This window comes from Jatropha curcas, chromosome 3 (genome assembly GCF_041381405.1).
Source record: "Jatropha curcas cultivar XTBG-Jc1 chromosome 3, XTBG_Jcur_1.0, whole genome shotgun sequence".
NCBI lineage: Eukaryota > Viridiplantae > Streptophyta > Magnoliopsida > Malpighiales > Euphorbiaceae > Jatropha > Jatropha curcas.
In genome coordinates, this window is record NC_143153.1 from 5,408,434 (window position 1) to 5,428,055 (window position 19,622).

General features: G+C 29.7%; 2 protein-coding genes across 3 annotated transcripts; one reads left to right on the top strand and one right to left on the bottom strand.

Moving 5' to 3' along the window:
* Nucleotides 1–1,645: 1,645 nt before the first annotated feature.
* On the bottom strand, nt 1,646–8,569 carry LOC149497392 (Protein kinase superfamily protein). 2 transcript variants are annotated; one of them, XM_089719621.1, is made up of 18 exons: nt 8,308–8,569; nt 7,268–7,855; nt 6,953–7,096; nt 6,674–6,799; nt 6,141–6,228; nt 5,853–5,946; nt 5,468–5,561; nt 5,283–5,337; nt 5,050–5,141; nt 4,723–4,893; nt 4,018–4,074; nt 3,820–3,903; nt 3,172–3,256; nt 2,863–2,924; nt 2,699–2,773; nt 2,459–2,563; nt 2,065–2,206; nt 1,646–1,947 (listed from the first exon to the last, which is right to left on the bottom strand). In XM_089719621.1, the coding sequence occupies exons 2-18, from the start codon at nt 7,838–7,840 to the stop codon at nt 1,874–1,876; spliced, it is 2,121 nt and encodes a 706-aa protein (XP_089575747.1). In that variant the 5' UTR covers nt 7,841–7,855; nt 8,308–8,569; the 3' UTR covers nt 1,646–1,873. The 2 variants fall into 2 exon arrangements, with proteins under 2 accessions (XP_089575747.1, XP_089575748.1); XM_089719622.1 differs by having other exon boundaries at nt 8,412–8,561.
* A 5,096-nt stretch (nt 8,570–13,665) lies between these two features.
* LOC105641532 (cytochrome P450 CYP82D47) lies at nt 13,666–15,529 on the top strand. The gene is made up of 2 exons (XM_012226112.4): nt 13,666–14,692; nt 14,781–15,529. Exons 1-2 carry the CDS (start codon nt 13,730–13,732, stop codon nt 15,393–15,395), a joined length of 1,578 nt encoding a protein of 525 aa, XP_012081502.1. The 5' UTR covers nt 13,666–13,729; the 3' UTR covers nt 15,396–15,529.
* Nucleotides 15,530–19,622: the final 4,093 nt, after the last annotated feature.

Below are 19,622 nucleotides of genomic sequence, written 5' to 3' on the forward strand. Positions count from 1 at the left end.
ACCATATAAAAAAAATCTTGTCTTGTGATTCAATCTCTTCATGGTTTATGCACGAACTGAGATATTCAATCCAATGAGGTGATTGAATACAAATAAAAATATCAAAGTCTTCTTACTCGAGAAAAAAAAAAATAAAATAAAAGGCCATGTTTGTTTGAAACATCTTTTATGTTTTAAATAAAGTAAAAATATTACTTTTTTTTTTAATCATTGGGAGGCCGACTAGACAAACACTGTGGATTACACAGTAGGGGTAATTCTCTATTGAATTCATCAAATTGATAAAAACACTTATAGTAAAGAAAAAATTCAAACTTGAGACCTCTCATTACTCATGTGAATAAAAAAACCAATCAAACACATCTAATTGGCTCAAAATATTATTTTTATTAAAATAACTATTAAAATAAATAATTTTATCGAAGAGATCCAAAATAATAATAAATCACGCAGTTCTTTTAAATAATTATACCTGCGTGTGTATTTTCCATTTGGCAATTATCCACTGTCTAAAGAAACAATATCCTTTTGACTCCGGCAGTAGTATTATCACGCACAAAAATAAAAAATCAAAAGTAAATGACAATTGATGCTTACCTAATAGAAAAATTGGTGGTATCAGAACTTAACTAGTACACGTTCAAATTTAGGTTTAGTTTCACAAATGATGATTAGATTTTCAATATTGATTTTTTTTTTTTTATGTTGAAACAGATCACTTAATTTTGGATTTAATAATTAATTATTTCCTGTTTGACTGAATTATATTTGCATATTGACCAAATAACAGAGTTTTTTTAGCCTAATTTTGATAGTAAAACTAAATTATAAAATCCTTACTTAGGGATAATTTAATCTTTTACACCACTTGTGAAAATTACCGTTACATTCTTATTATTAAAATTATTAATTTATGACTAAAGTTTACTTTTAGTTTTTTTTTTTTTTTTTTCTCAAAAAGTATCATTTTTCAGTTGCAATTATAGCAGTGAACTTACTTTTTTATTCCAATTATAGCCTTCATCCTGTGTTCATTACAAAGTTATTTAAGGTTGCCGTAAGAGGGATCCACATATTGATACATCACTAGGCCGCGTCCAAAAAAAAACAAAAAAGGGTAAATTGAAATAAAACGATTAAAGTACAGACTTTTTTAATTATTACTTATTGTTTTTACTGACGTGGCATAGCAATGCAGCGCTAACTGTGTCAAAATGTAAAACCTAATAACAACAATGTCAACAACTAACATGGCTATAATTGCAATGCAAAAGTAAGTTCACTGTTATAATTCTCAAAATTAAAAAAATCGGCTAAAATTACAAAAACAATCAAAGGTTCAGGGCTTTTTTTTTTTTTTTTTTTTTTTTTTTTTTGAAAAAAAAGAGCGTTTTATTAAATGTGAAGAAACTAAATAATAATGTTCAGTCATTTTTGGTCATTTAGCCTAAACAATAATGTAATAAACATGGATTAAATAATCAAATATTATAAGGAATTTAACAGCAAAAACAGAATTTCTGTATAGAATAACTAAATAGTTTAACACAACTAAACTTCAGGGACAACTCAATGATTTGAGGGACTAAATAGTTAACTAACCCTTTACTTGATTATCTTGTCTATCAATTGGCCTTCGAAAAAATGAAAAAGCAAAGCTGTTTCTGGTATAAGTGAACCAAATTCTTACAGTAGGTAAGGATAAGGATTTTCTTTTTAACTTTGTTGCAGATACAATGAACAGCATGCATATCTTGTATATATGCATGCAAAAGAATTGTTTTGCTTGAAATTTATACAATTGAAATGTCTACAAATTGAAGATTTCTATTATGTATTCCAGACAGATTTTGACTGACTTGGTTCAGAAAAATCATATCATCTTCTCAAATTTATCAAGCTTTTTCACCCTTTGCATCGATCTGAGCAACAGCGTCAAGAAAACTCCTGTGTTTTCAAAAATTTTAGTCTAAGAAACAAGAGTTGCTGGATAATTTGAAGCTTATTCTGAAGTTTTGAATGCAAAAATGAAAAAAAGAAGCAGCAGCAGCAGCAGCAGCTTACCTGCACCAATGAAAGACCCATTTGCAAAAACTTGACTGCCTTGACTGCTGAAGGTTACCCCAAGATTTAGTAGGGTACCCCCCAAGACTGTATACATAGTAGCCATTTGTAGTACTGTTGCTTTCCTAGCTGCTCTTTCTGACTGAGAGAATGGCAGTTCAATGGTATGTCAAAAAAAAGGACCAAATTAAAAATAAACACAAATTAAGCTGAACTATATATCTATGGTTTTTTTCTTTATTTTCAGGGTTGATCACAAGGGTTTGTCTCATATAAACTTTGGTCCCTACTCCAAAATTATTAGTTTTGGACCCTATTACTACCATCAATGAAAAATACAAGATTTTGAGAGATTTGAAAAATATATCCTCTTTCAATATTAAAGGAAAATTACCTCAAGCACCCGAACTCGAAGTTTTAATTCTCCTGCTTCAAGCTGTTTCACAAACTCTTCTATTCGTTGAACTCGGGATGGCATGGATATAGTAGAACTTCTAGCCTGAAACAACATTAAATGCATGTTCTCCATAGATGAATCACGTATATTCCATTGCATTTAAGAGAGTTTTTTTTCCTCCAACTATAGTCAAGAGGGAAATGAAGCTATAATACGAATATGACTAAAAGGCAATACATCATTAGCTTGTCTCCTTATTTCTTCAACTAGTTGTGTTCCTGTACGCTGCTTGTTCCTTAGATCCAAAAGTTCCTGCAAGTGGTGTAAAACATTAATAAATTGGACCAAGCAAACAAGAAAACCTTTTCATAGTCGAAGTAGATAAGGAAAACATATGAAACCTGTGCATACGGGGCAGCAATCTTCACAAAGGAAAAATCTGGATCAAGAATGTAGCCGATACCTGTAAGGAGGCAAAATATTAAGAAAAAGAAAGTCATATGGATATAATTTATGATTTCTAAGGCTTGCAAAAGTACAAGAATCTACAAAAATTTTGATAAGAAGATTTCTGTAATGTATTTATTTACATAAATCGGGCTGCACTTGAAATTGGCTAACATCTAAGAATTTTTATGTATAATTTGGCATTTACTATTTCTTTTCCTCATTTTTCTATAGAGAGAGGATAGAGGAGAGAGAAATAGTACCTTCAAGCGTTGAAAATGCTCTTATAACAAATGTAAAGGTTGATGGAAAGCGAAATGGTTGATCCTGAGCTATGGCAAATAAATCCTGCATAAAAAAGGACAGAAAATAAAAATCTCGGTTCATCAACAACAGAAATAAGTAACCATATTATGATTCATCTAGATAAGAAATTAAACAAAAGATCATGCAACATAAATCAAATGGAATTTAATGATTTCTGTCAATCTAATTGAAAATGACTTGTAAAGTTATGCATTTATTGAAATTGCACTAGTGTAATCACAATGTTGTTCTAGAGGAAGGATGGAAGAAAGGAAATTGGGGAAGTGAAATGGGATAATGAAGTGACATTTCCTCTGTTTTGATGGACAAGCACTCAAGAAAAAAGAGAAGCGATCTTCCATTCTCCTGGGCCCAATAAAACCAATGTGCAAGGATATTATTAGACTTTTGGTATTTTCTAGTTTTATTCTTCATACTAAAAAATTCAGACCCTTCTTTCAAAAAAAAAATGTGAAGAAATACATTTTCGTCCTCCCTAGATTTAAATTCTCCAACAAAACATTGCAGAAAGGACCATACACAAGGGTTATCATTAACATTCTTATATAACCACTAAATAATTTTCAGGCTTTCTTGGTGCATACCTCTCCAATGGCAGCCAAAGTCTGCTGCTGATCAGGTGTCTGGCTCAATAAATTGTCCAAGAAGAATTGTACAGATCTCCTTACCTAGGAAAATACCGAAGTAAAAGCACTTAATCATACACGTGTTTCAAAAAATTCATTTACATGACACTATGCAATCATTTTCCTCAAATACTGATTTTTAGGGAAGAAACCTACTGATGATAAATCTCCAGTGGGCTGAAGTGCTTCAAGATCTATGAGGCTTTGCATAACCTGCATGGCATATGCTTGTCAGTTCAACCAATAGAGCAAGGACAAGAAAAGTTGACGCATCAAAGATCCTCTAATGATGAATTCTGTTACTCAACGATTTCGGTGTTACATAAACAGAACAGTGACCATTTTATTATTGACTGTTTGATCATTCTACATTGGTTTTGATTTTTTTTTAAAATGACTTTGGACTTTCAGTAGTAAACTAAGCATGCACTGCCATTAGCAGCATTTGATTTTTTTTTTTTTTTTCCCTAGGATCCATACACCATGAATCAAGACTCTGGAAACAACATTTTCCAGCAACCAACTAATATCAATTCATTGACATGCTACAACTCAAGTACGTCCACCTGCTACTCACTTTTGTCAAAATGTCCATTAAATTCACATATTAAGGATACAACTAACAGTTGTAAGTAATATATAAGCAATGGAGTATAGGTTCAGAAACAAAACATGGTCACAGGATGTTAATGACCCACGTGTTTATATATGTATATCATATAAAATATCAAAGTCATACATAGAAAGAAAAGAAGTAACCAGTATTTCTGAAAATTTGCTATTTTTTCCCCATTCTATAAATCAAAAAAGAGTCAGTCAGCAAAATCCCAGAGTAAGAGTATCATGAGATGGAACATGAACCTTTTTTGCATCTTTCTCATAAACTGCATAGAAAAGTTCAAGCAACCTCTCACGAGTAAAAGACTTTATCTCTCCCATCATGCCAAAGTCATAATAGATGAGTGCTTCATCCACATCAACAGCAAGATTTCCAGGATGAGGGTCCGCATGAAAGAAGCCAGTTTTCAAAATCTGAATTATTTTATAAATATTAGCAACAGTTATAAAGTATTCAGTATGAGAAATACTATCATATGACAACACAAAGAAAAGAGGTTCAAAGGGGTAATCACTGAGATTATATATTTTACAGCAATCAGCATGATGATTATATATTTGATTATATACCTGAATCAAGTAGGCTTCAATTGCTCGTGATGAAATTCGAGAGCGATTATATCTGCGTGAATCCAGTATATCTACCCGATTTATCTTAACTCCTGCATATAAGAGTTAATAATGTAATGCCCGATATTATAATCTGAAAACTGCTGCTGAAAGTCTTAAATGTAGAATTTATTATTCTATAATTTGGCGGATTCATCTATAAATTAAAGAAACACATTAGTTTAAATAGAAACCTGGTACATACTCCAAAGTCAGCACTTTTCTCGCTGTATAATCCCAAAATACCAGCTACAAAGGGACAATATATTTTTGAGTAAGCATTGGTCATATTCACTAACAGATAAATATTTCATGATTGCAGGTAATGAATTGCCAGGGGAAAAAATTTATTTCGAGAGGCTAGTAGCAGAAAACATACAGGTACTCGGATCCACTTCACATTCCGAAAATCTCGGCGGAATCTGTCAGCATTTTTTCCTTCATTAATATAATCAATCTCTTGATACAAAATCCTGAAATCGACACAATTGCTGGAATGAATAGAGAGAAATATAATATCCATCATATAAACATACAAAAATAAAACTTCCATGCTTCACTATTTAATGAAGCTCAAAACTCAAAATCCAGATTGATGGGTAATATAAAGAGAAAACCAGTTGCATGTTGGCTTTCAACATAAACATAAAATGTCTGGCACAATTGCACGAGCACATAGAAATGTATTATTTGTTAACATCAAAAAGTTCATAATTATGATTTTCTAAATGTAATGTGACAACCAACATATTTTTGTAACTCACTTAGCACATTCTTCATATATACCAAGCCAATCTCTAGTTGGACCACCAAATGTTTCACTTCTCTGAAAATATTCAGCAACTAGCTTTAAATTACCTGAATGGAACAAGCAGAAAATTAAAGAATCAAAACCACTGATTTCGACAGGTAAACTTACATTCCATGGAGAAACCACATAACATTACATTTTCTTTTAGCATATAAGAATTATCTTGCGATATTTCACTATAAGAAAGTAATAGGTCAGTAAGGTCACAATGGTAAAAGATATATAATACTCAGTCACTCACGTAGATCAATGTCAAAAAGATTCTTGAGACCAGGCCTTTGAACTTTTACAACTACTTTCTCTCCATTATGCAGGATAGCTCGGTGCACCTAGACAAAATAGTAATTCCTATCAGCAAAAATTGACTTAGTTTTGATAAACAAAATCAATCAAAATAAAAAATTCCAATTGTCCTAACCACTTCCTTAGTAAATCTTTAAGAGCACCAAAATTATGGGGGGAAAAAACTTTAATAAGTATGAGTAAGTAAGAAAACATAGGTGTTCTGCATACTTAGCTAGAGAGCAAACGGCATCCTCCAAATAAAAGATTTCCTACATAATGATTCCCATATTTTCATTAAAAGTATAGCGAGAGAGCCTCATGTATTTTAGGGACATCCTTTCATTTTAGGACTTCTTTTAACATATGAAAAATATTATGATAGCATTACATTTTTTGAGCAAACGAAATTATAATTAAAATGAAGAGACTTTCACAGTGAATTCAAATTTTCACCAAGATTCTACCACCAACTAAACATAAATCAAACACCTGACCAAGACTAGCTGCAGCAATTGGCTGGTCCTCAAACTCCTTGAACAGCACATCAATAGGAGCTCCCAGTTCACTCTCAATGAAGCTTCTTGCCTTCTCTGGTGAGAAGGCAGGGACCCTATCCTGGAATATGTAATATGAGAATCATATTCACAAAACAACGCCACAAGTAACAAAGATTGAAAGTTTGGAACTGCGATATTCACATAGGAAAAATGCTTACAACATGAGATACCAAAGCTCATTCAGACAATGCAAACTGAGATCAAGAAATACCTGCAACTTGGCAAGCTCATCCACAAACTCTCGCGGAAATAGGTCTGACCTTGTCGAAGATAACTGTCCAAGTTTGATAAAAGTTGGACCTAGTTGCAGGACTTGCTCCCGCAGCCAAGCGGCAGTTTTTCTCCTTCGTATTTTCTGAATAAGAAAGAACAGAGAAATAAAAGCTAAACAAAAGAAACCCAACTCAAAAAAAAAAAAAAAAGAAAAAAAAAAGCACAAAGTGGAGCAGAATTTTAGTCAAAACACAATCAAACATACATAACAGCAACATCTTGTAACAGTCTTAATGTACTATAAAAAAATCACCTGCTTATCTTCTGTGAAGCCTAACACATATGCCCATTTTGCATTATCAAATAGAACACGGACACGAAAAGCAAGAACGAAGGACCAAACATCAATAGTCCTTCGCCAGTTGTTATAATTCTCATTGGCCCAACTGAAACCTTCATCCGAGGGCAGAACCTTTAATTCCTCCAATGGTGGAAGTTTGTCCGTCTGCCTATACTTTGATGTCTTAACAAGTGCAGCACCAGAATCTCTCTTAATTATGCTAGCTCCATTAACAACCTGTTTTGTACCATTTACTATCTTTACTTCTTTACCATTAGGTGTTTTTCTCTTCATCACCTCACTTGCAGGTACCATTTTAACTGCTCGCCCATACCTATTGGCACCTAACCTTGAGGCAGGTGATTCTGTTTCTCGCATTTCCACTTGAAACCTCAAATTCCTCAACTGTGGATTGCATCTTTGTTTCTCAAACTTTGCAAATGGATTTGAAATTGAGTTGGAGAAACTAAGATTCTCTAATGCCCTTCCTTGATTCATTACATCAACATGACAATTACAGCCTTGCGAAGCCAATATTGCCGCCATTCAAGCAAGAGATACCTATAAATTATTAATTTAGACAAGAATTACATAAATAACAAGCCAAATTATGAATCTGAAATATCAACTCATCCAAATATAGCTTCGAAGCCAACCAAAATCACAACTCTTTTGCAAGAAACATTGAAAAAAACCATAGACACTTATCTAGAAATCACAAGTGATATAAAACAAACATCTCAAGAACAAAAAAATAAATAAATCAAAATTTATCCAAAATCCAGAACCTAAACAACAAAATATTAACAAAATAAATCGATCCTCCAAATTCTCGATCCCACCCAATCCAAATAATTCATTCAACTCAATTTGCAAACGTAAAAAACCAATGAATAGAATTACAATATTTATCCAGTCAACAAAATAACAAAAAAAAAAATTCTTTCCTCAATTTTCTCCCAAACCAAACAGAACCCAGATGGGGAACAATAAAACAAATAAATAATACTTACAAGGCCAATAAAGGATCAGATAGCTATTGAATCGAGTTACACTTATGGTACTTATATATGGGCGTGAAAGAGCTATATTATTATAATGAATAAAGAATTAGTACTAAGTTAGTTCTGTTGCAAGTGAGCAGTCCAAAAACTACACATGGAATGGAACAACTGAGAACGTGGACTGGAGTTCTTCCTTGGCGTGTATTCCAATTTCAAGTTTTTAAGGCATTATTTGGATTTTTTTTCTGTGGGGTTTTGGTTTCAACGACAAAAAACAGAAAATTGAAATTTAGAATCTTTAATCACCACCACATCCAAAGGTTGCTTACTAGCACTGATTACGTGTAACGTGTTGGATTTCCAATTTCATTGGTGTGGTGTGATTGGATAAAATTATCGATCACTACCAATATTTATTTGTATTTTCCATAAATGGTATGTAAATTCTGTCCATTAGATATTTGCAACAAATATTCAAAATATTTACATACATATATATATATTGGTAGTGATCGATATATATATGTATACATATATATGAATATTTGTTGCAAATATCTAATGGACAGAATTTACATACCATTTATGGAAAATACAAATAAATATTGGTAGTGATCGATAATTTTACCCAATCACACCACACCAATGAAATTGGAAATCCAATATCTAATGGACAGAATTTACATACCATTTATGGAAAATACAAATAAATAAATAAATAAATAAATATATATATATATATATACACACACACATATGCATTATTTCTTTCAAAGGAATAAATCATATTACTTCAATTTGATCTATAGAAGCATAAACATATTTTGAATGATTAATTTGAAACATATAAGTCCTAAGGCAAAACCTAATAATAAATGTATATGCAATCTAACAGTACATTTAGATTCATATTGCTTCATTTAACACTAAAAAAAAGTGTTAAAATATAAAATACTAAGAATATTAATTTTAAATGAAATCTGATGGTTTAAATCTTAATTTAATCGATTCAAATAGCATGTGGTTTCAATTTTCAAAATACTAAATAAAAAATAATATTTAAAAAATAAGATAACATTTAATGAGAGAAGTCGATAACTTCATCTGAATATTATCTTAATCTGAATATAAACACGTGTGTTAAAACAAAATGAAAGAAAGAAAGAATACTCGATCAAAGCGTTTAACCAAGAAAATTATGAGTTTTTAAAGGGGAAATAACAGTACAATTTATATGGTTTGCGAAATATAATTAGTCTGTCAATATCTTTTAGAAAAAATATTAAAATATTCTTATAGTTTACTTAGTCAAACTATAAAGTTCTTTCGTCCAATTTTTGTTTTTTTCCATTAAGTACCTTAAATATCCCTTTTATTTTTAAAAATACAAGGATGAACTAATTTTATTTTTCAAACCATAAGTATTGCACTGTAATGTTTCTAATATAATATTTTAATATCTCTCATTTGACCTTTGTATTTTCTTGTCAACTTAATAGAACATATGCACAAATTAGACAGAAAGATCTAATAGTGTAACGAAAGCAAAACACAGAGACAAATTAGTTTATTTTAAAAAGGCAGAGAAAAATTAGTTGTGTTTTGGAAATCATAGGATCGTAATGTAATTTTTCCATTTTTAAATTAAATACATCTTAACTATCATTAGGGGCTAGTATGGGCCAGGCTTGACAAAGAATTTAAGCCTTCAATCAGTGGGCTAGACTTGATACAGAGTTGGGCTCCAATGCTTAAAACCTAAGATTTTTTTTTTCTCAGGGGCCTAATAAGTTTTTTCATGACTCAGGCAATTTGAATTTATTGACATTTTTAATTTTCATGTCAAAAATTATTTAAAGCAAATTTTCATGCGTAAAAATCATAAAATTCTATAAAATACATTATAAAATTTTCATGCGTAAAAATCATAAAATTCTATAAAATACATTATAAAGTAAATTATATAATTTTTACAAGTAACATGTTATTTTTCAATAATCAATAATATAGATGGATGAGGGTCATGTTGGGTAATAAATTTTGAGATAGCTTTCAGCATTTTGACATCAAACTCTATATTTATTAATTCATATGACGGAACTGGAAATTAAAATTAGGGGATTTAAAAAAAAAATTCAAGATTTAAGGAGGACGAAATTAAAAAAATTTACTATTTTAGGGTAAAATAAAAAGTTTTAATATTTTATGGGCAAATTCTTAAAAAAAAATTTTGTTAAAGGGGTGGAGCCACCTCTAGCCCCCATAGTTCCGTCATTATATTAATTATATCATTCGGTAATATAATTTTTATAATAATTATTACAGATTGAGGAAGGTTTTTATGAAATATTAAATACTCTAATTGAATTAATTTTTTTTTTAACAATCACGCATATCTTTTTTTTTTCACCAAATTCAGTTAATTAAATAACTCAAATCCTTTTTTTTTTGTCATTTTAAGTTAAACAACTATTTTTACTAAACACTTCTAATTTAAAATCGCTATATAAATATCTACTAACTAAAAACTAATAGCTAACAACTAACCGCTAATAGAACAACTAACAACTACTTAAACAACTAATATTGCAAAGCATGCCTGAGGTTTGAACTTGATAATATTATTTCTTAAAGGCATCAACCTTAGGCCTTAGTTATCTAGAAATCTAAAGTAATACTTTAAAGGGAAAATAATAATATAGACTACGGGATTTAAGAAACATAACTAGTTTGTTCTTATGCTTTAGAAAATATATTAATATTTTTTCCTATGTTTTGTTTTTATAAACTATTAGGTCTTTCCGTTTAATTTTTACATTTTTTCTATTTAGCGCCTTATGAAATAATGATAATACCCATTTTATCTTTTCTCATCTTAGATATATTTTTTAACAACACAAAAATGAAGGAATTGTATTTTTCAAACCATTCCCCGTGACAGGAAATGATGCAATGAAACATCAAAATTACATTTAAGAGTACCTAGTAGCCGCTTAAACCATACAACAATACTATGGCTTGACTAACTAGGAACAAGATACAGATTTATTGAGCCCAACGAAATAAAAATAGTTTGGTAAAATGATAAATGATCGAAAAATTATTTAGATAAAATTTGATGAATGGTAAAATTATTTGGTAAAGTTCCAAAAAATTCAGAATTTTTAATTTTTCATTTTGGCGTTGTTTTATTTTTATTTTTTAAAAAGCTAATCTTATCAATCAATTCGATAGCTTGATCGATAAACAATAAGGCTGCATCTGTAAATTTTTAATTTGATAAATATGTAAATCAATTGCTAAACAATAAATTCTAAAGTGGTAAATCAGTAAATGCAAATGGTTAATCTAACCGACCAAATATCCACCCTTACACGAAAACATACATGACATAGTTGAGTGCAGTCTATTGATTCAATTTTCTATTCCACAGCATAAAATTTCTGTTCTGGCATATTGAATGTCCACAGTGTCAGACAAAAATTATGGACCAATCAAATCAATTTGAAGATTTTATAAACAGTGTTTTGATTTTTTTTTTTCCAATTCTATGGTTAGAAATACTTCCGTTTTAATAAAAATACTGAATTTCATTAGTTTGGTCTATAAATAAGGACATGGACCGGATCTGGACAAGTTTTTCTCAAATTTTTAAAAAAATTAGAGTTTCACCGGACATAGCACGCACTTATTTTGTCAGCAATACGAAAAATTGTAAATTATACGTAAACAATTAGCCATTTCAAATTTAAAAAGTCGTCCACATGCATCTAAAAGTCAATGATATAATTTGTTGAAGCAAATCTCGATTTTCATTTCCCTTGAAAGAGGAGAAACATGGATGTGATAAGGTTAATTTTTTTTTTTTTTTTTTTTTTTACAAACGAATAAGAGTATTTTTTTTTAATTAACTTTTATATGCCAAGATGTAACGTAGCTTAAAATCAGTTGAAGTTAAAAATATTTTAATGTGCATTCATATTATGGAATTCAAGCCTAGAGTTCTCTTATAAGAGCATGTCTAATTTATACATTAGTCAATAAAATTTATAGAAATAGTTACTGTGTATAATATAAATAATGATAAGATTGAAAAAAATTAATTACTCTTTATGTTCTTAAGCGATAAATATTTATGAACAAAAAAGCTACTCTAATACAACAGTTATCTATTAAAAAAAAAAGTTATTTATGCACAAATGGAATACATAAAGCAAATTAATATTATTATAAATTTGATTTTTTTTATTACCGTTGGTATGTTTTGTTTTTTTATTTATATAAGAAGTGAGAGGTATCAAGGTGAATTTAAATCCTCTCAACTTATTTTTATCAATTTTGTTAACCGAGGAGAGAGATAACCTGTTATCTAGCTTGCACCATTATTATTTCGTGTCGTTGGACCATCTATTAATCTGAAAAAAGAACTGAATTTTTATTATAAAAACATAATATAAACTATAGTGGGGTTAAGCTATGTATTAGGTAAGAGGACAATCCCCCCTCCCGTTTGTTCCTTTTTTTTTTTTTTTTTTTTTTTTTTTTTTTTTTAAATTTAAAATTTTCTTAAACAACATGAAAGGTTCAAACCTTGACAAACGAATATTTCAAGACGCCTTCATCCATCTTTCCCCTCTCCTTCTTTGTTCAATTTTTATTTAATTAAAATTTATATAAGTTTGTTCCCATTCTCTCTAAATTCTAGCTCTGCTCCTCACTAGTTAAAACTATTACCTTATATTAGTTGATTAAATAAGAAATATTATCTTAAAAAAATTAAAATATAATATTCTACTTTAATGAGTATTATATTATCATATTATTAAATATTGGATATTAATAATAGATGATAAATTATCCATTACAAAAATAAAAATTAAATTCCATTCGATCCAATGTTATTTCAGTTTCTATAATTAATACCAATTCTCTTTCCGATTATGATTCGGTTTAATATAAATTCTCGGTTGGATTCATATAATTGTTTATCTATTTGGCGTGCGCAGCCTTAGTTGAATTGGACTTCATATATAGTGTGTACTTTGCGGTGTTAATTATGCAATGCATCAAGATAAATTTGAAGAAATATCAAGGGTTGAAAAGTTTGGTATCAATATCGTACTATTGTTTATTGCTATTTGCTCCGTTGAGCTACTTTTCAACCTGCACGTGTCTACTTATATATATCTATATATATATATATATATATATATATATATACACACATATACGATATATATAATCAGATACATATGAATTAAATTCCAACTTGCATTTATTTTTATTCATTATAACTGATTTATTTTTTAAATTAGTGCAAGCTAACCATTGTATTATTTTTTCTATAAATTACCCACTTCTGTGTTATGTTTACCCACTTCTGTGTTGTGCTTAACCACAAACATTATCCTTCCAAACTGAGAAAGCAACAATGGAGTTCCTTTCTCCACTCTGTGAAAGTTTGGACATTATCATTCTTTCCATTTTAGCACCAGTTATACTCTTCTCCTTTTTTCTGATATCAAGAAAGAGGAGTGCTAATAACAAAAAGAGACTACCACCAGAAGCCGCTGGCGGATGGCCTATTGTCGGCCACCTGCCCCTTCTAAGTCTCTCAAAAGCACCTTATATAACTCTGGGAAAAATTGCTGACAAGCTCGGACCATTGTTCACAATCAGGCTCGGTGTGCATCGAGCTCTGATTGTGAGTAGTTGGGAGATGGCTAAAGAATGCTATTCTACCAATGATGAAGCTTTTGCCAGTCGTCCTAAAGCTCTTTTCTTTGATGTCATGGGTTATAATTATGCCATGATCGGGGCAACTCCTTATGGAGAGTACTGGCGACAAATTCGCAAAATATCCACTCTTAAGCTGCTCTCTAATTACCGGCTTGACTTGTTAAGACATGTGAGAGAGACTGAGGTAAAGGAAGCCGTAGGAGGATTATACAAGAAATGGATGAAAAATAAAAGTAGTTCCGGTAAACTTGTGGTGGAGATGAAGAATTGGTTTTGGGATTTAAATTTAAATGTGATACTGAAGATGGTTGTAGGGAAGCGATACGTGGAGTATATAAATGGCGAAGATGAGAGTAATGAGGAGAGTGATACATGGCAAAATACTGTCAGGGATTTTTTCGAATTAGCAGGGAAATTTGCAGTATCAGATGCACTTCCATTTCTAAGATGGCTGGATGTGGGCGGAGTTGAGAAAGCTATGAAAAAAACCATGACAGATATGGACGAGATAATGGACAGATGGTTACAAGAACACAAGCAAAAGAAAGCCAAGCCAGAAGAAGAAGACTTGATGGATGTTTTAATGTCCGCCCTGGATGATGAAAATACGCTTTTCACTCAAGACGCTGGCACTATCAACAAAGCTACATGCTTGGTATTCCAACTTCACTCATATTTAAATTTTTTTAAAGATTTATTTACCATAACACACAACTCTTATTTTTGTTCTTTAAATTTTACAGTCTCTGATTTTAGCAGCATCAGACATTGTTAGAGCTGCATTGACTTGGACTTTATCTTTAATACTCAATAATCCCAATGTCCTAAAGAAAGCCAAACAAGAATTATACACCCATATTGGTCAAGATAGACAAGTGCAGGACTCCGATGTGAAGAATTTAGTTTATCTCCAAGCTATCGTTAAAGAAGCATTAAGGTTATATCCTCCAGGGCCAGTATCAGTACCACGCGAATGTATTAAAGATTGCTCTGTCGGTGGCTATCATATTCCAGCAGGTACACGCCTTATTGTTAATATTTCAAGAATTCATAGAGATCCGCGCGTGTGGTCGAATCCTTCAGAGTTTGAACCGGAGAGATTTCTGAGTATGAATATTGATGTGAAAGGCAAAAACCCAGAGCTGATACCATTTGGAAGCGGAAGAAGAATGTGTCCTGGAGCCACTTTTGCTCTTCAAATTTTGAACCTTACACTTGCTTCTTTCTTACATGCATTTGAAATCGAAACCCCATCAGGGAAACCTGTTGATATGAGTGAGGGCACTGGAATAATCAACCTCAAAGCCACTCCTCTCGAGGTGGCTCTTACTCCACGCCTTTCCGCTCATTTGTACTAGCTAGGAAATATATGTAATCTTTTCTTGTAATAACAAAACTAAACCTGTACTAATAAGAATAATCAGGTTTAGTTCAGCAGTAATTCAGTTATTTTCAAATATGTAATAAAGATTTACGAGCTTTAACCAGTTAATTGTAGTCTTATTGGTTTTGAGTACTCTCCATCGTCAAGGTTTTCATTTTTTCACCATTATTCAAAAAAGAAGAAGTAGTCTTATTTATCATATCATTTTGATCAACGAGAAATTTAGAGAACAATATTTTTTTTTTAAATTAGGTTAATTTTGAACTAAGATGGGCAAGTGATAACCCTGCAACAAATTGTTTAGTAGTTTTCAATTTTCGTCAAGTTTTTATGTTGGGTATGAAGTTAGGAAAATGGTAAAAATTTATTATTACTTTTTAAAATTAAGCCTTATATATTAAAAATCGAAAGAGTAATATGAACTTTTTTCTTTGCCATATAAGGAAGTGAATCTTAAAGCATTTGGAAGAGATGGTTAATTTGTGAGTTTATTTTCTGAATTTTGCATAGTCAATTATTTGTTTTCTAATATTTTTTGCACTTGACTCTTTGTATAATCCATATTTTTTTCTCTTCTTTTGGTAGACTGACCTGAACACATAGAACAATTTCTTAGTGAGAAGGGAATGGCTTACTTATTCTGAATATAAGCTTTTAGTTGCGGTGATGGTATTTTTCACTATTCACTAGAAAAAAAAATGAAATAATAATAATTTTTAAAAAAAATTATTTACGAATTAATTTGGTACATGTGATCATTAATACACGAGGCGTGAGGAAGTCTTCTCCGAGTGATAAAAATAATCTAATCTTTTCATGGAACTACAATTTCATACACTAGGCCAACAAAAATTTTTCAAATAATTAATCAATTAATTAACTCATACTAAAATAAATTTAAATATTATATTTTAATTTGAAAATTTCTACTTCAACAAAATGACATAGAATAAATATATGTATATATAATATATTTATTGAATTTTTCAACCTTCATTAAAATATTTAGAATTTGAGGAGGAAAAGTCTCATTAAATTCAATTTAACTTTTAACTATAGATATTAAATCCTCTAAGAAAAATTATAAATATTAAATTACTTACGGGAGAAGTTATCACAAACTCTGAAACAATATTAGTCTCATGTTCAAACGAGATTTAGAAATATTCCTGCAAATAGTAAAATTTTGAATCTTGAGTCTTAGGTTGTATTGCATTTATAAAAATATGTTTTTTTTAAAAAAAAAAAAAAAAAAAATCTGACACAATCACTATCTATCACTTACAGTAGAACAATGGATAATTTGATATCTTCTTAAAAGACAAATTGTATTTGGTACAATTTCCTTTTTAACCTAACGACTATTAAAGTATTTTTCTTATCCCCTTCCAATAAAAATCTTGACTCCATGACCACACCTGATAGGTAAGTTTTTCCATTTTTATATATATAGGTCAATTACGATTGTGCAAACATGGAATCTCCAATTAAAAAAAAAAAAGGAATACTATGATAATTTATAATGCAAAAATGTTGATATTTCCACTTGCATTTGTTTGGAATCTCTAATTTAAATTAAAATGCAAAATAATTTGGTTACAACAGCAATATTTCACACTAATTACAACATTTCTGACTGAGTTTTCAATGGCATGATGAAGAATGTAACTGATGGACATAGGTGTAGATGGTTAGGCGCCTCATGGTCTCCAAAATTTCTTAAACCTTTCCTTTACAAAACTATGTATCTTTTATTGCTTTTTATTTGTTCTCTAATTTTTAAAATTTTTTTTATGGCTCTCCAAATTTTATAATGTGTTTTACTCAACTGATGATTGATTCGTGCCTAACAGTTAGATTGTAAGCATTTAATAAGGAATTCAATCAGTTGCTAATTTATTAGTTATGTTTTGAAATTTTTTTTTATGTCAACTATACTTGAACTTTGTTAACCTTATAAAAATAATTACTAATAAAATTATTTTTTTTCAAATTAATATTTTTTTATTATTTTATTTATAATTATTTAGAAACAAAAATTTTATATTTAATATTATTTAAAAAATTTAATTAGTATTTTCTACTGAGATAACATATAAAAATAAAAAAATATATATTCACTTTAAAAATTAAAATTTATATAAAAGGAATTAAATCATTAATGATCATTTTATATTTTAACAAAACTGTCACCAAAGTTTTATCAAACACCAACTATTTATCCGCTTACTGTTAAATAGTAGTCGGAATGAACAACTAAATCAAAAGGATTCTTAAAGTTTGATTTGACAAAACTAAACATAAATTAACAATAAATCAAATAAAAATTATTGCCTTGTGCCCAACTGCTCCTTTTCATTCTACACTTTCATTGATTTTGTTTTTTAATATATATATATATATTAAAAAAGAAGTTACTTAACAATTGTAATCAAACCAAAATTTTAAAAATTTTGGAGGCAGGGGCTGCAGGTTCCCTTCCCCTTCGTTCCTCTGTGTGTGCGTTTAAATGCAACTTGCATTTGTTGTGTAACCATGAAATATTTAATTTAAATTAAAATGTAGAATAATTTGATAATATATATATATATCCGCAAATGTTGAATGAAAATTCATGTATCTTGGAATGGGTATTTTGTTATTACTTTCAGTTTATATATACTCATTATTACACCACTAGCTAATATGAAAATTAAGATTCCCACTGATGGACATAGAAGGGGATGGGCAGGTACCGTCAGGGCGTCGCCCAGCCCCCTTCAAAAAAAAAAAAAAAAAAATCTAATTTTATAAAGGAAATTTCTTATTTGTTTTCTCTAATCTTCGATTCCAGTTTAACTTTCTAACTTTAAAATGTGATTTGTCTGCAAATTATTCAATTAAAAGACCAAGAGGGCAAAGAAAATTTTTTCAAATATTGAGTCCAGTAAAACAATTTTCATTATTTATAAGTATTGTCACTTCCTATTTTATCTCTTTCATTTTTTTTTTTTATTTGCCAAAGGTTTTCTATGTAGAGACATTTATATCATTTCTAATATCAAATATCATCAACATATTTTTATTTTTCAAGAATTCAAAGAATCAGCTAAACACAATTATATTATATGTTCTGAAAAGTTACTTCCCTAAAATTATAATTACCGGAGAAGTGAACTTCTTGAAAAATTACAACCTTAAAATTATACTTCCGTGAAATTATATTTATTGGAAAGTAAGTCAATTTAAAGCCAACGCAGGCTTATATTCATCACAACATAGCTAATGTGACTTTTCAATGTTAACAACTATTTAAATTTAAATCGACAGTATCATTCCGTCACGCCAATTGATAATGATAATGACGAAACATGAATAAAGAAGGCAAAGTAGAAAATTGGGGCTTGCACCGTCCTCCTATTAATGCTAATGAAGGACAACAAGCTATGAAAGTTGCTTGTAGCTTACCAAGTCCAAGTTTAAACAAGTTGCGGGTAATAATAAGATCAGGGACTCAAAATTCAAAGCAATCCTATTTAAAGAAAATGCTACTTTTGGAGATTTTTTTGACTTTAAAAAATTGTTTGATAGTAATTTATTTATGGTGCCAATAAGTATAACCTTTGACTCCAAAACTCATTCATCAGTCAAAATTATCAAATCTAGGACTATGTTTGTATTTAAAAAATAACTTATCTTTAAAAACTATTTTTCAAAAAAATTATTTTTCCTTTAAAAAATATTTTTCAAATAACTTATTTTCATTATTTTTATTGCAAGATTGAAAATTAATTAAAAAATAGTAAAATTTTTAATTTATATATTACTATAAAAATATTTATAATTATAGAAATCATGTATTTTACAAATTTATTGTTAGATACGAGAAAGATGTATAAAAAATAAATTCTGATAGCTGTGAATAACCAATGGCTGTGATCTATAGTAATTGGTGACTTGTAGTGGCGGCCGACTAGCAGTGGTAGCTAGTAGCTACCATTGATTACTAAATTAATAAATGTATATTTATAATGTTATAATAAGTTTGTAAATGTCTAAAAATATTTTTTTTCTTTTAAAAAATGGGGAGTCATTTGCTTTAAGGATGACTTAATTTTTCCTTTGACCATAAAAATGTTTTATGTTGACTAATTTATATGAACACTCCAAATACCAAAAAAATTTAAAAAATATTTATCAAACAAATTATTCTCTGTAAACA